Here is a 17174-nt window from a genome sequence, read left to right as displayed (position 1 = left end):
ATGAGTTAACAATTCAGAAGTCAACTATTATCTTTTGAGACTACATTAAACGTTTTATACTTTCTGCTGCATAATTCAAAAAGAGAAAAAAGTAAAGAAAAAGAAAGTCCAGTTTTATTTTTTTCGTGTGGTGACATTGAAGTCGCTATGACACGTACTTTCCACGCATAAAATCTCTCAAAGGTTACATAAATATCACATGATACGCAACAGATCATTCACACCAACAATAATACATAACTTGTTGTTGCTAAGGCTGCAGAGAGGAAAATAGACATTCATCACTAATTTTCTCATTAAAAAATTTATTTTTTTTGGTCAGTGTTTTACGGCGCTCACAACTGCATAAGGTCATATGAGCGCGCGGGACACACCTAATATTTTCAGTTGGAAGGAAATTTTGAATTTTGCCCAGGTGGCGGCCGAAGCCTACTCTTATCGATTTTACACCACCAAGGGATCTTTAACGTGCGCAACTTGCACTCAGACCCTCTGAGATTTCTCGCCCTTGCCTGAGAAGGCTAGGTGTAGATCTTTCCTACCAGAAGATCAGGGGTGTGGCAGAAAGACAGCAGTAAGGAGGAGCCAAGGAGTAGCAGTAGAAAGGTTGCAGAAAGTATCAGGAGCCCAGAGGAGGGGGCAGAGGGGATGGGGGCAGAAAGCAGACGACAGAGCATTGCTGGAGAGTAGGAAAGGAGATGAAAGGAGACGATTTTAGAGAAGAAAATTTTTCGGTTGCTACCCGTATTCGAACCCGGGACCTTTGAATGAGAGGCCAACACCTTAACATCTAGGCCACGAGAGCCCCTAATATTCTCATTTCTCATTTACTATTACTATTAATTTAGTAATAGAGCCATGAAAATTTCCCACTGGGACAATAAAGTATCTTCTTATCTTATATTTAACTTTACAGAATGATAGGAAAATGCTTTTAAATTAGTTTTACTGAAATTAATGTGGCCAGCCGCCAAGGTATTATTTATATAAATGTCTTTGTGACTTTGCCAAAACTGCTTACATAAAAGACCTCAAACTGTGTAGTTTATATGGCAGTCCAGGAACAAAGTCATACTCAAGACAGCCGGAAGAAAAAAGCGAAGAGGTGGACTTATTTTTGCTTTGTAAACATTTTGGTAAGTACCGCATTTATGGGGATGCATGATAGTCGTAAGTAAACTTAGATGTTTGTAGCCTTTGTTAGCTCACTTTGGAACAAAATGGTTAATTTTATTGTGTCATTCCTGGATCACTTCTTTGCAGAAACTGGAGACTTTTGAGGAGGCTATCGGTGTCAAATTCACTCACATTCGCCTGTTGGCCAAAGCATTTACTCACAGAAATATTGGCGTGAATCCTCTCACACAGTGAGTATTGCATTTGTCGGCGTACAAATGTTCAAATGCATTTACAATGAATTATGTCATATTTGAATTCCTTGATGGGTATTGATGTTTGGTTGGAGGGGACTTACTTTACTTTACTTTTTTCTTCCGCTTGTACCCTGGGGTGTCGCGGGGAGACACAGGTGTCTGTCTGCAGCAAGTCGTGTGGCCTGTAGGAGGGACATCCCATGATCTTTAAGGGTGTCTGCCACAGATTCACTCCATCGTCGCCTTGGTCTTCCTCTGGCTCTCCATCCAGAATATTTAATGTTGTATGCTCTCAGAGCTGGATGGTTTGAGGGCATCCACGTGAGGTGTCCGAACCACTTGACCTTTTGTTTTTCAATGTGTGGTAGGACTGGTGTTGCTCCCACGGTGTCCCTTATGACTTCATTTTTAATTTTGTCTCTTCTTGGAGGGGACATCTTGCTTTTATCCTACAGTAAATGACTGTCATTATGTTGATGTGTTTCTCTTTATTCAAACAAACAAAATAACTAGTGGGTAATATACTTCTTTGGCTAAAGCAGAAATTATATTGCCCGCAGTCCTAGTTTTGACCCATATGTGTTTTGAGTTGTTGGTTTTTTTTCTGGTGATAATCTGACTAAAGTTTATTTGATTTTGGTTTCATATTTTTACATGTAGAATCCACTTTTCCAGAAACAAGTCTCCACTGCATACAAAGGACAGTCCTATCAAAGTGAAAAAAAATCTAATTTCTCAGTGCATTTTAAATAGATGGACTTTGCAAAGGCACAATTATTGTCATGCCAGAATCAAAATCCTAGTGTTCAGACTCTGGTGATTGCTGTATAGGGCGGGGAAATGAAAACAAAAGTGAGATGAAAGGAAAGGCTTTGTCTCTTAATTAACCATGCTTCTACTTTCTTTGTCTTGATCAGTGGTCATAATCAGCGTTTGGAGTTTCTTGGTGACACCGTACTCCAGCTCGTGGCTTCTGAGTACCTGTATAAGCACTACCCGGGTGAGTTGGGGCTTTTGATTGATCAGCTTGTGGTTAGAAAATGAAATTACGTGTGCTCCCAACTTGGGATGCGATGACTTGTCACACTTTGTTGAGGTCACTATAAGTATTCTTTTTTAAAAACTCATGTACATGTGAGGGGCATTTTTGTGTGTTTTTAAATGTAGTTTAGTTTTGTCATGATGATGATGATCATCATCATTATCATTACTACTACTATTATTATTGTTATTAATTCATTATTACTATTATTATTATTTGTATTATTATTATTATTATTGTTATTACTATTATTATCAATATCATTATCATCATCATTAAAAACATGAAAGTGTTGATTAAATGTAATGATGTTTGAGTTTACATCTTTTTTTTTTTTACCTCAGAGCATCATGAGGGTCATCTGAGTTTGCTGCGCAGTTCTTTGGTGAACTCTCGCACCCAGGGCCTGGTCTATGATGATCTGGGCATGTCGGAGTACGTTATCTTTAACGAGAATGCTGTATCGGACGGCATTGACATGAAGACCAAGCAGAGGGCTGACATTCTTGAGTGTTAGTAAATCTCTTGATCCTTGACCTGCCTCTCTTTCGTTCTCTCAGTCTCTTTCTTTCTCTTTCCTTCTCTCTCTCTTTCCTCCTTTCTCTCTCTCTGTCTCTCTCTCTCTCTCTCTCTCTCTCTCTCTCTCTCTCTCTCTCTCTCTCTCTCTCTTTCTCTCTCTTTCATTCTCTTTATCTCTGTCTCTCTCTCACTCCCTCATCCTCTTTTCTTCTCTGTCTGTCTGTCTGTCTGTCTGTCTGCCTGCCTCTCTCTCTCTCTCTCTCTCTCTCTCTCTCTCTCTCTCTCTCTCTCTCTCTCTCTCTCTCTCTCTATCTCTCTATCTCTCTCTGTCTCTCTCTCTCTCTGTCTCTCGCTCTCTCTCTCTTTCTCTCCCCCTTTCTCTTTCTTTCTCTTTCTATCTTTCTTTCTCTCTCTCTCTCTCTCTCTCTCTCTCTCTCTCTCTCTCTCTCTCTCTCTCTCTCTCCCCCTCTCTCCCTTTCTCTTTCTTTCTCTTTCTCTCTCTTTCTCCCTCCCAAGATGCACTTTATGATTTGAGGGTGGTTGGAAAGTGCTTGTGGTACTTCTTTGATTGTTTTTTTTTCCAGTCCTTCTGTCACTTTTTTCTGTGGTCTTGTAGACTGCTACTTGTAGTTTCTACTTCTTTGTCATCCCTGTCTTGTTCCTGTTTGTCAGTCTTGCTTTTATCCAGCCCTGAATGGACATGAATATGTCACAGTGTTTTCATATATATATACTCACACCGTCTGTGGTCTTGACTTTTTCTTCTTTACTCACTAATTGCAATTCTGTTTCTGTGGCTCTATGTGTAAATCTCCTCATAAATACAACCTGTCAGTTCGCTTTTGTTTGTATGCATGTATATTGTTGAAGCTTGCCGTTGGTGTGTCTTCCTTTTTTTTTTTCATTTCTTCCATTTTGTATGGAGTTGAGTAAAACTTTCACATAGTGTAGTAATACCATTCTGCAGCTTCGCAACTATCCATATCACTCTACACAATTCTTTCTAGTGGCTCATGAGAGAATATTATTATCTCTTCATTGTAAACATTCTGTTTTTAAGAATATTCAATCTTCCCAACTACAGAGCTCTGTGGGTGGTTGGTGGGTGCTCTGGTGTGGTTTGCTTCTTTTTTCCTATCAAACATCTATCGTCCTTATCTCCCCTCCTTCTTTTTTGTGTTTGTTACTCTCTTGTAACACCTCTAATCTTCTGGCGCTCATATGACCTTATGCAGTTGTGAGAGCCGAAAAACCTCTGCTAAAACTAAACTGCAAGTTTTTGTCTTCTGTTGATCTCTTTTCTGGCAAAGTTAAGGTTAAGTTGTGTTAAGGGGCCAGATTAAAAATGAAAGACTTATAGAACAAGGTTAGGGCAATGTGGAGGATTGGCGATATCGTGCTTCTTTTTAAATTGGACTTACCGAGGGTTGTTTTTTTCGTGGGTAGTTGTAGGGGACTAGTGGTAGGTCCTACCTCTTCATTCTTTATTTTCTGCTCTAATTATTCTCTCTGCCTGATCTTGCTTTTCATCAACACTAAATTATGTGACTGAGTGTTGTTGTGTCAATGTGCTCCTCTTTATTCAAACTTTTTTTTTTTCTGCCTTTTGGGAAATACGACAAATGTTAAATGACATTTTGATGGTAGATTGCTGTGTATTTATCAACTCAACCGGTTGTCTTGAAGTCATGTGACTGTGTGGGCGATTGGTGCTCTGGTGTGGTTTGCTCCTTTTAATCTATTAAGCATCTATCGTCCTCATCTCTCCTCCTTTCTTATGTTTGTCACTCTCTTGTAACATGTTTATTCTTCTGTTCTTATATGACCTAATTGTATTGCAAGTGTGGTAAAACTCATACTAAAACCAAAAAAAGTCCTGTGAGCCTTTCACAGTAATAGAATATAATTTTAATATAAATGGTAAAATATCACTTCGACTTTTTTTCGCCTGTTTATTTCTTTTGCAGCATTTGTCGGCTCGCTGTTTGTGGACAAGGGCTTGGACTACTGCAGGACATTCTGCAATGTCTGCTTCTTCCCTCGTCTGAAGGTGACTGCTTTAGCAAAACTATGGTCAAATGATGTGTTGATATTTAAGTGAAAATTGTTATGCAGATACTTCTGGCTGCAAATTATACGAGCATGACCCAGTAATTCACTAATGGAATGCATATGTTCTTGTTATAGTTTCTTTTTCTGATTTTTGTTTGTTATCTGACTCTGGTGTGTATGTTAATGGCTATTGCATTGTTCACCATGATGATGAGATCTTTGTCTTTTCTTTACTTTTATAGGTTGTGTCAATCTCTTAACTCACTTTAGTTTTTTTCCAACCCCTGTTGTGGAAAGCCGGGCTGAGTGCATAATATGTCAAATCCCGCACCTCTTGTGTGATCTATATTGAAACTCTTGGCATAAGTTGTGGAAAACGCCACATCATGTATCATTTACCTTCTGCGGATGGAAGTTTCATTTCAGCTTTTGTTTACGGGAAGTAGTTTTTATGTAGTGGGTGATTTTGGAAACTCACATCAACTGATCAGCAATGTTTTCCTTCTGTCACTGCGGTCAAGAAGTTGGTGTTTATTACGATGTCTTGACAAACGCTCTCTATTTTGAGATTTTAAAATGATAATAGCGATGATGATTTTAGCTAGGACTTTGGAGACTGCAACACTGATGTAGATTCATTCAGAGTTCATAGTTAGTCGGACTGCGGCCTGTCTAAGATGACCACTTTTCTTCTCAACAATGGTTGACCGTCTTGGACCAGTTCGACTGTATCTTTTATTTTCTTGACCCTGGCAGGACTTCATTCTGAATCAAGACTGGAATGACCCCAAGTCTCAACTCCAGCAGTGTTGCCTCACCCTGAGAGAGGTGGGCGGGGGAGAGCCGGACATTCCCATCTACAAGTGAGTCGGCTGGTGCCAAATTTTTTTCTTTTCTTAACCCCCCTCAAGCCTTACGCCCTGAACCTAACTTCCCTCAATACCTGGCATCCTGAGCAAAAGTGTTTAGAAAGTGGTTAATACAGGAAAATGAGTTATCAGAAACACATGAAACTTGGTAGAAATTCAGATAAGAGGCCTACTTTTGAGCTAATGCCAATGCTGGGATAGGTTTTCAGGCACTACTCGTGTTGTGAACAGTTTAAAAACATGACGCGACCTTCCAATTGCCGGTGTACCGGGAATCCCTCGTAGGTGAAAGTTTGGAGTATTCCCTGTATACCGGGAATACAGTCTGACAGGTTTAATGAAGGTTTTGTTATGCTTCCCCCCCCCCTCCCTCCTCTTCCCATGGGTACAATTTAGATCATTTAGGAGCCAGGCTTCTGACTCTGCCAAGTGTATTTTAACCCCATTTCCTTTCTGGTGCTGTTTCGGGAATTGAGTTCAAATACTGATATGCAAAAAGTTTTTTCCTAATTTTTTTTCTTTTCCTTTTTAAAAAAAAAATGGAAGGTATTGTTGTGCCCCAATAGACACAATTTAGATCATCAAGGAGACAGACTTCTGGCTCTGCCTGTATATAGATACAACATCTCAACAGAAGGACCAAGATACTTGATGAAAATTTTTTCTCCACTCGGGAATCAAACTCAAGTCACCTGCATGTAACAGCAATGTGCCTTACTGCTACACCACCGTCGCCTGTAAAGTTTGTTCACATAGGAACATTTTGATTCATCACATGTGAGCCATGCTGTCAAAATGAGGAACTTCTCGCAATCCCCGAATTTAAATATTGCCCAAAAAATCAACATAGGGGCCAAATTTGTTGGTTTTCAATCTATGCTATTTTCTTCTAGTTTACTATGTCTTTTATCAATTTTATTGCGACTAATAAATTGTATAAACTTAGCCTATAAATTTGATATATCTATGTCAATAGAGCTGAAATCTGAGAAGTAACTCATTTTGTAAGCACACCTCATATTTTGTTTGTGCTTCAATGGAGCTTCGCTAACTTGGATTTTTGCACACAAAAAAAATTTTTTGCCCTAAAAGATCCCTGATACCTTGCTGCACAATGTGTATAAAGATTAAATCCAGATTCTGACATCATTATATTATATCTAGTATTTTTATAATAAGCAAAGTGAACAAGACACTCAAGTAGGTCACCAAAGTATACTAGTTTTACAACTTACATACAGGGTGATCCAAAAAAAACTTAGCAACTTGTTTTGTAAATATCTTCTCCCATACTGAAGTCTTGCGTTTCAGATTTGAACATAACGTTTGGAAGCCAAAAGGAATTTTTCTGATATGTATTTTCGATAAGTCCATTGAATGGTTTTGCTCTATATAGCGCATTAAAAAAACAACCCAATTTCAACCTTGTCGCCATTTTCATAGCATGACGCACCAGTTTGCATAAGGCCTACCTCTAAAAGTTGCAACAATCGCGCCTTACTGCAAGCTACAGCAATCTATTAAGTCAACAGAAGTCTGCAGATATTATTTTTCCCAAATTTTGTTTGACTGCTGAGATCATGGCTACGTTTAGTAAACAGCAGAGAGCTTTTTGTGTTGAACTTTACCTCTCTGCAAACTCACCATCCCTGACATTTCGTAAGTTCTGCGCATGGCATGGAGAGAATGCTTAGGTGCCCTCAAAATCTTTGGCGTCATGAGTTGAGAAGTTCCGTCAGTTTGGATCTATAGCGAACCAGAACTCAAAAGTTCTTTAAAAAATGACCACTTCAGGTCGAACACGCACCATGTGCAGCCCTTTATGTCACCAGAGTGCAGATTTCAGTAGCCGAGTCCCATGAGATGTCTGTCCATAGATGATCTGCAGCTAGGACTTTCCTACACATCAATAGTCTGCATTCTCATGGCAGATCTTAACCTACGACTATACCATGTTCATCTGCACTAGGCCGAGATGACATGGATCAGAGCATGACAATGTGTTCATGATTCCTCAATTGTCTAGTAAAGAGGGACCATTTCCTCGATGACTTTTGGTTTAGTGCAAAGCCCATTTTCACCCTGCGGGATATGGTAACTCCAAAAATGCTATCTATTGGGCACCCCACTCTATTGTCTCTAGAAGCCACTTCTTAGTGAACATGTACAGTGTATGTGGCTTTAAAGACTCATGGTTTAACAGGTCCTTGTGTTAGGGCGCCACTGAACATTTCGAATGACGCGTTAAAAATGTGTCGAGTCCAAAGGTGGGAATGTGGAGCACTGCTTCTAGGAATTTCAAAATTAAATCATTAGGTTTTTGAAACTCTGTAAACGAAATTAAATATTGTTTAGATGTCACAGGGATGGAAAATTAATGTCAAAAGAGAAAATAAAGAAAACGGTCAGCTAATCTTTTCACGACTTCCTTTACAAGATTTTTAAACATTGGTGAACTTTGTGTTTTTGGGGTGCTTTTTTGTTTTTAACCGTTTCCGTTTTCAAAACATGTTTCTTCTTCGTGGATTTTATATCAAACAAATTCTTTTTGAATGAATTATGTCTGTTCCAAATTACAGCGTTCTAAAACAATTTTTGCGCGAGATATTCAAAATAAAAGTTGTAAAGTTTTTTTTTGGATCACCCTGTATTTTGGACATTTTCATCTTTCCAAGATAGGAAAACGATTTAACTAAAGCTTTGTACAATAATTACATGGTCTGGTGTTATTGGATCTTTGTCTTAAACTTTAAAAAAAAAAGAACTCCTAATCCCGATTTTCTACTGTGTTGCAAAAGTTCTGTCACACCCACTTTAAAAGTACAATAACTCGTTTACCTTTTAACGTTGCCATGAGAAATTTGGTACACATGATCTTTATTCATTTTCTGCCAACATGACATGAAAAGAATTGGCTAATGTTATTCCTTATTCAAGGGCGATAATTGTATAAACACTGACCTTGGCAAAATCCAAATCAATGTTTGTTAAGTATTGTGTGGGGCCTCTTACAGCTTGATTTACTGCTACGAAACGTTTGTTCATCGACGGAATTAATGTCCTTATGGTTGCCTGAGGAATCCCCTGCCATCCCTTTTGAAGTGCACCCTTCAGTTCCTGACAAGTTTGTACAGAGTGCAGCATGTTTCTAGTCCTCCAGTCAAGGTCATCTTTCAGATGTTCTGTTGGGTTAAGGCTTGTTGATCTTGGAGGCCCATCCAGATGGTTGATAAGATGGGTTTGGAAGGAGTTTTGGCTAATCATGGCTGCATTGGGTCGGATGTTGTCTTGTTAGCACATTCCACCATTTTGTGCCATATTGGGCAGTCAACGTGACGATGAATTTCGTCACTATACAGTTGTCCTTTCATGTTGCTTTAAAAAGTGACCAGATGTGTACGATAAAGAGCAGGGAATCCGCCCGAGTCCATCCCATTCCAGGCACCGGATCGGTCCATTTTGGGGACGTTAACTTCGTGATATCTTTGTCCTCTTCTTTTAAACACTTTTTTTAGTCCATCAATGCGACGAATTAAAAACCTGAACCATTGCTGAATGGAACACTTTACCAATGTCCTCGGTTCCATCGACAGTGTTGGTGTGCCCAAATTTGGCGATTTATTGGATGAAATAGGGTTAGAATGGATCCTCATAAAGGGCGATGATCACGTAATCGACGATCATATAAATGTCTTATAATGGTGTTTTAAGACAGTCCGAGGTTCCTGGCAGTCTGCATTTGCTTGGAACAGGTTTTGAACCTGGGTTTTGACTATAACCCACATCTGATGTTGGGTTGTCGCCCTTGGTTGACCACGTCTAGGCTTGTCTTGGGCAGTTCAAGTGGTGTTAAAACATTTGTTCAAGCGTTAGATGGTACTACTGCACACATTTATGTGTCTTGCAACTGAAGAAAGCGCAATTGAAGAATGTATCATACACACAGTGCCTTTTTCTTCTGAATTGTCCGTTTTGTTACTTTGAAAACTGGTGAACAAATGACCCAACTATTAAAAGTCACGGAATTTCATAGTATGTAAGGTGTGTTTACACATTGTCTGCGTGGTTTAACGCAAATTTTGTGTGTAGGGTGCATTGATTTCAACCTACACCGTGAGAAATCAAAACCAACATTTTGCTCACGTACTACTTCCGGTTCATGATTTCTTTTGTCTTCTCATGCACGTGGAGTCTCATAAGTCACACAAATCATATTTTTTTTATTTTTGCTGCAATTCTTACACTGTAGCAAAAATCATTGTAGTATAATGGGTGTGACAGAACTTTTGCAACTCGGTATATTTGGGACCAAGGTGGAACTGATGTATCGAATATATTTGGGAACAGGGCTCAATGAGTTCAGTAGAGATTTTGTGAAAGTTCCTTTTCTCACTAATGCCTTTTGTTGTTCATTCATGCTTTTATATGTTGAAAGAATTTTTGTGGGTTTTTTAATTTTTAATTTTTAAAATTTATTTTTATTGATTTATTGATTTATTCCTTCTTTTTTGCTTTTAAAAATGTATTTATTATTTATTTTTTTATTTTATTATTTAAGATTTTGGGGGGGAGGGGGGATTTCTTTCAGAAATAGCATTTATACTACCTTTCAATTTAAAACAGTCTTTATCCAGTTCGTTCCCATAGCATATTCTGACTGAATGTACTCTCTGCTTCTCCACCCACACAGAGTGATCGAGTCGATCGGGCCGACCAACACCAGGAAGTACGTGGTGGCCGTCTACTTCCGAGGCAGCCGCCTGTCCACGGGCACCGGCCACAGTATTCAGCAGGCAGAGATGGCCGCCGCCACCAACGCCCTGAAGAAGCGAGCGGGTGGGTTCATGAGCAAGATTTTTCGGAGGGATTCCCCTCTTCTCTTCTTCTGCTTTTCAGGATATTATTTCCGTGGGACATTAACCGTTACCATACGTCGGTATATTTCTTTGCAATGCATTCGTCGTGTTCCAATTTTAGAGCAGTTATCATAACTCGTAATCGAGAGCATTCCAAACTTTTTCCAAGATAGTTTAGATAACGGCCTTTAAAGAGAGAGTGGAGAGCTGTTTCGAGAAGGAAGGGTGAGTAAACTGGAAACATTACTTAAATTACGTGAATAATGTTTGAGTTTGGCTTCACGCTCAGCACGCTACCCTTCTACAAGTACACACTCAGCAGCCTCCCCAGCATTAGATAGCAACATATGTGGGTGCTAAAAATAGAACTCGCATTGTCATGACCTTGTGGGCTCGCTTTGCTTGGGTGTTTTTCCACTGTGTGCCATTATTGGTACACAAAGTGTGAATAGGGGGTAGGGTAGAAAACGATAATCAATTTCAAAACTTCTTATCAAAACTTCTAATTGCCACTGTTTCAATGTTGGAAATTGAGTACTTGAGGCATTCTTAGCTGCTCATAGACATGAAGCTAGCGATAAAAGAATGAAATGAAATTTAAAACACCCTGTACCATTTTTGGTACACAGTGTACGGTAAAGGTTAATTTTCCTTCATTCTGGACATTTCATTCTTTGTTCGATGATCATTTAATGATTTTTTTGTTGGCTGTTTTTGAATGGGTTTAACACTGCTGACATTTATGGGGTCTCTGGTGGAGGAGCTGTATATGGACTATTTGTACTGACAGTCGTTCAAAAGTAATGATTGCATGCACTTAAAAGGTTTAAAGTTTAAGTTGAAACAGATCAACTTTGTTAGTCAATAGCGTTGTCAAACAGCTGAAAAACATACTGAAAACTCTGAGAGCACAAGATTCTTATTCTTTCAATCTGCAAGGTTTTGCAACATCTCATTGCTTGAGTTTAGCACGGTTTTTGCTGGCTACTGCGATGTTCTACACTAAAAATATCTGAACTGTAAGAAGTTAAAATGTTTTGTCTTTTTTTCCAGAGTTGTTCCCCATTCTCCAGCACCAGCGACGTTTCTTGGAGCGCATGAGAAAAGACGCTGGAGGCGATCAGCCGCCAGAGAAGAAGCTGAGAAAAAATCGCCCAAATCAGCGTCGTCGAAAAGGGACTAAAAAGGGGACGTAAAGATTTATAACCCATTTCACGAGGTTGACTGAGAGAAAGTGGTAAAATTCAAAAGTTCAAGCAGTGGATTCAGTAGATTTTTCAGGATGTAGTGATACAGGTTTACTACTGAAGCGAAGAAAGAACAATATTTTGTGCACTGCTGGGAACAAGATTTGAATATGTGCAGAATGTAGCATACAGGATATTGATGTTGTTTAACATGTAGCGGAAAGTGGTGCACAGACCCACTCACTGAGAAGATGACACGGGTATGTCAAGTTGTTTGGTTTCATGCGATGTTCCCAGGTTTAATATTTGTGAAGCATTGTGGTGAAATCAGGTGCTCGTCAAAATGGTGAAAATTGAAGAAACCGGCATTTTCCCGCCTGTTTTATCGAAATTTTGTTTTTTGGCTCATAGCTTATTACGTCCATTTAAAAACACATTTCTGTGTGGATTTTACTGTAAAACATTGATTATAGGCTCAAAAAATGTAAATTTTCAGTTTGCTAAGACTCTCAAGCTTTGGGAATCACCAACTTTGATGGCCATTTTCTCGCTAATTTTACCTCTGAAACCAGGTGACCCCCACCTTCTTCAATCGCAAATATTTCAACTTCTATTCAAGAAAGAAGGGTAATTTTTTCATAGAGAGATGGACAAATGGACAAGCTTTAAGATGATACCAATAACTCCCCATCTCCCCAAATTGACAAGCGCCTGATTCCATCGAGTCGTGACACATTTGTTTTTGCTGCTTTTTTTAAGACTGGCACTGTGTACTTTTGCATCTGGGGATAATTATCCCATCTGATAGGAAGTACCTAAACCCTTCATTTTGATGACAATGTCCTATTGAAAAGCCCTTCAGCAAGTCACTAGCTGAGAATTACAAAGTTCTATCAGCTCAGCACCCGCTTAAGTATTTTCGAATCCCATCCCTTCCAATCCCATCCCATCCCTTCTTTGAATGTTTCGAGAACGACTCCGAGTAATCTTACGATTTTTATAGAGCAGATAGAACATTTGGTTTCTGACCTCATGATCTTAGTAACTCAAAACGGCCAAATTTGTCAGATAGAACTTTGTAATACTGGCAACGCCTTGAAGGTTTCAGCGAGGTGACACTTGTGGTGTGCACAGTGGTCCTTGTGTCAAAGAACCATTGCAGTGAGCAATTGATGGCTTGCGATCTTCATGCTGTGCTCTTTAAAACTATCCACTTTCCTAACTGTATTTAGAGGAGCTCTTGAATTTGAGTTGAGCGTAGAGTTTTTAAGGCTCTCCCATTTTCTTGGCTCAGCGATAATGTTAGAGTTGAAGGCCCCTGTTATTAGATAAATTTAATTGTTTGACATCAAACCCATACCACACGGTACTTCTCTCTGCTGCGACCCCTTTCTTGAAGTGAAGAAGCTTTTTTGGCTTGACGTTTCCAGAAAGGTTTTCTAGTAGGGCCTACTAGGAAATTATCCTGAAACGAAGAGATTGTTTTTGAGAAAGACAATTTACAACTTTGCCAACAGGACAAAAATGTTTTCAACTTTTTTCAGATTTTGTATGTGATTTTAAAAATTTCTTTGTGATCCTGTAAGTGCTGGTGTTGTTGAAGTTGTTGTCAATCTTGCAGCTGTTAAGCTCATTCCTTTGTAAGGGGACTGTGTTCTCAAGTTGTGCATGTTCCTGTCTGATCGATGTTCCTGAATGTGTGAGTCCTTATTGTTATGAATGTTGAATAGTTGAAATTGTACGAGACAGCCACCATTGTTGCGGAGAAAAATCTTCCGTCTTATGACGAAAAAATGTATATGATATGCCTGATTAGGTCAACTAGCATTTTTATACAGGGGGGGAAGGCCTTTTTCATAGCAATTTTTTTATCACGCTTTTATGGCTGTACAATTAAAATTTACGAAGTTTTGAGCTTTTGAAAATATGGGTTGTGACCTAATTAGATATCAATATTGTTATGACAAAAGAAATTTTAATCAGTTACTTCATAACTATTTACTCTATACCTCAGCAAATTAGACAAAAGTTAGACTGGCCAACGCACATTGACATAAAATAATCAGGTTGACCAAATTTTAGTTAGATCTAAGTTGGGTTTTTTTTGCCTCTCCTGTAAAATTTCATTTTTGGCATATGAATATACGTTTTTATGTCATAAGATGGCTGAAGTTTCTGTCTTAGACAGGAGGACATCTTTGACAGTGTCATTATAGTATTTTAGATTGACTCAAGGGGGGATGTGGGAAGTAGTCTTTTGTACAGGTGATTGTCTAGGACCGGTGACCACAAAATTAGGTTTTAACTATACTTTCATATTGTAGTTTGATGTATTCACCTACTTTTTTTTTGTGGCTGCCTCTGGAAGCTCTGAATGTTTCCTAATGTTATTTGTTTTGTCACCCCCCGGGGCAGTGCCACTGACTGAAGTGTCTTTAGGCCATTCCCAAAGGGATGACATTTCTCATTCAAGCACAGTAGAATTGTAAATGGGCTGACTCATGTCACGCTCATAACTGTTCCTGATCTTTACTATTGTCATTTTCCTCTACTTCTTTTGTATGTTTGTCACTCTCTTGTGACCTGCTATTTTGGGGTGCCTTGATAGTCGAAGCAGACCTTGTGCTGTTGAAGCTAGAGAGGTGAGCAGTCTAAGTCTGATTCCCTGTAAAGACTTCTCTGTTGACACCCACCCCTTGGCGCTCATATGACCTTATGCAGTTGCGAGCGCTGTAAAACCCCTCTACTATAATAAAAAAACATTTGTTTTGTCGGGGGGATAATAACATGCACTGTCAAACGCATGGAGCCTACTCTCGTGGAGGTATAGGTGCTGTGTAAATTCAATCTGCAATAAATTTTTTTAAATGTATTTTCTAATTTTGAAATTATTGACGTCATTATTACTGTTTCTCTCTCCAGTAACGTGTCTTTTCTCTGTTTGAAAGTACGTCATTTCTTAATGCCTGTTCATTATTTCATGACAAAGCTTTTTCTGCTGTGCAGTTGGTGGTTGGCCATCCCTTTGGTGTTGTTTGCTCCTTATACTTCTCTTATTTGAAAAGTCCCCGGGAAAAACAAGCATAGTCAAACTGGAACTTGTGAGGGTGTCAATTTTAAAAGTTTGTTAGATTGGTGATTTCTTGCTATGTTTGTTGAATGGGAAATCTAACAACAATACATGTAATCAACCAACAGTTGAACAGAAATACAGTTATGAGTCAACAACTTGTGTTCAAAATTGATACTCTCTCAATTTTCAGTTTGTGACTAATCCCATTTTTCTCGTGGACTCCTCATTTGGTGTGGGTGGTTGACAGGTGCTCTGGTGTGGTCTGCTCCTTCCTTCCTATCTAACATCTGTTGTCCTTATCTCTCCTTTTCCTTTTTTAGTGTTTGTTACTATCTTGTATCACCTCTAATTAGTCTAATCTTTAGCACTTATATGATCTAATTGTGTTGCAAACAAAATAATCCAATTTGGTGTTCCTATTTTCCTGATATTATGTTCCTATCAAAATGTGTCTGATGTCATCATGCCGACCTGTTGCAAGCTGCACACCTCAACAAATCATTATCTCAGAACTATTTTGTCCAAAGTGCCTCTTTACTTTAATTAAGTTAAGTACACTTTGGACAAAATTGTTCTGAGGCTACGAAATGTTACATTTTCACCTATTTCGCAGTTTGTTGTCTTTTGTACGATGCCCATCTAAGGTGACATTCTCTGATTAAAAACTGAAATGCCTTACAGCCGAATCAAAGAGTTTGTATGAGTGGTTGGCTCCTTCTTTCCTATCAAACATCTATGGTCCTTATCTCCCTTCCTTCTGTTTTATGTTTGTTACTCTCTTGTAACACCTCTAATCTTCTGGCGCTTATATTGTGCCATAAAACCTCTACTAAAACAAAACAAAAGAGTTTGTCATCTCCGAGAGATGTGTTTAGGGAAACAGTGAAGGGTGTACTATTGGCTTAGTGGGTATCATGCTGCTTTTTTATGCATATATGGCCTTAGTTTTAATCTGCAATGGGGGGGGGGGGTTCTTAACCCTATCTGTACGTCGTGTTTTACTATCGTATCCATACGACATGGGGAACTCTGTGCCACCACTTTCCAAAGAGGAAATTTACTCGTTAATCCGATCCATACATTTTGCTTAGTTTTTGAGAAAAACTGAAAGTTTCAAAGGGATATTCGCACTAGATCTAGAAGTTTTCTAAAATGTGAAGAATACAACACCAGGGATACAAAATGACCCCAGGGCATACAGAGAGGGTTAAACTTTAGGTGTTGGTAATTAGATGAGTTTTCAAGGCTGTTCTGTGAACTGCTTCTTCCGTCTCAAAGATGGACAACATATTGAAGATCCTGCTAGGGGTGGTTGGCAGGTGCTTTGGTGTGATCTGCTCCTTCTTTCCTATCAAACATGTATCATCCTTATCTCTCCTCTTTCTGTTTTTCTGTTTGCTACTCTCTTGCAACATCTAATATTTAGATCTAGCACTCATATGAACTTATTGTGTTACGAGTGCCGTAAAACACTAAACGAAGATTCTGCCTCCTATAATAGATACATGGCAATAAAAAATAATTGCTTGATTATTGTTTTATTGGTTTATTAGAAACAAAAATTGTCCAGGGAAAAATAGAACAAGAAACATTCATAGTTATCTTAAAATGTAGCTAGTAAATAATACTAAAACAAAATTTTGTGTTTCATAATCGTTTAATTTATACTGGCATTGTCATTTGACTGACTACAAAGCTCAAACAGTGTTGTCTGCTGGAGGTTGAAGAAAAAAATCAGCACTTGGATGCAATAAAGGCCTGGTAATTAACTCTCTAAGACAATAACGGACAAGTGTGTCCAGTTAATTAACTGTTTTTGAACTAACGGACAGATGTGTCCTCTAAATTAACTCTCTAACAACATAACGGACAGATGTGTCCACTAAATTAACTCCCTAACGACATAACAGACCGATGTGTCCAGTTAGTTAACTCTCTAACGACATAACGGACCGTTGTGTCCAGTTAGTTAACTCTGTAACGACATAACGGACAGATGTGTCCACTAAATTAACTCCCTAACGACATAACAGACCGTTGTGTCCAGTTAGTTAACCCTCTAACGACATAACAGACCGATGTGTCCACTAAATTAACTCCCTAACGACATAACGGACCTATGTGTCCAGTTAGTTAACTCCTCAAAGACATAACGGACCGATGTGTCTGACCAGTAGCGGACCAAAGGCAATGTTGCGGCACA

At 38.9% G+C, this 17174-nt stretch overlaps 1 protein-coding gene across 1 annotated transcript in view; it reads left to right on the top strand.

Annotated features, from left to right (window-relative positions):
- Positions 1-12279, top strand: part of LOC101846984 (ribonuclease 3) — a 36964-nt gene extending 24685 nt beyond the window's left edge. Inside the window, exons 12-18 of the mRNA XM_005107207.3 lie at positions 1264-1367; positions 2291-2373; positions 2760-2927; positions 4902-4984; positions 5743-5849; positions 10546-10691; positions 11765-12279. Of these exons, the coding sequence (XP_005107264.1) occupies positions 1264-1367; positions 2291-2373; positions 2760-2927; positions 4902-4984; positions 5743-5849; positions 10546-10691; positions 11765-11907 (834 nt within the window). The 3' untranslated portion in view covers positions 11908-12279. The remainder of the gene's footprint in view (positions 1-1263; positions 1368-2290; positions 2374-2759; positions 2928-4901; positions 4985-5742; positions 5850-10545; positions 10692-11764) is intronic.
- The last annotated feature ends 4895 nt before the right edge of the window (positions 12280-17174 follow it).

This window comes from Aplysia californica, unplaced genomic scaffold (assembly GCF_000002075.1).
Source record: "Aplysia californica isolate F4 #8 unplaced genomic scaffold, AplCal3.0 scaffold00585, whole genome shotgun sequence".
Taxonomy (NCBI): Eukaryota; Metazoa; Mollusca; class Gastropoda; order Aplysiida; family Aplysiidae; genus Aplysia; species Aplysia californica.
This window is presented reverse-complemented; position numbering and strand designations above follow the sequence as displayed.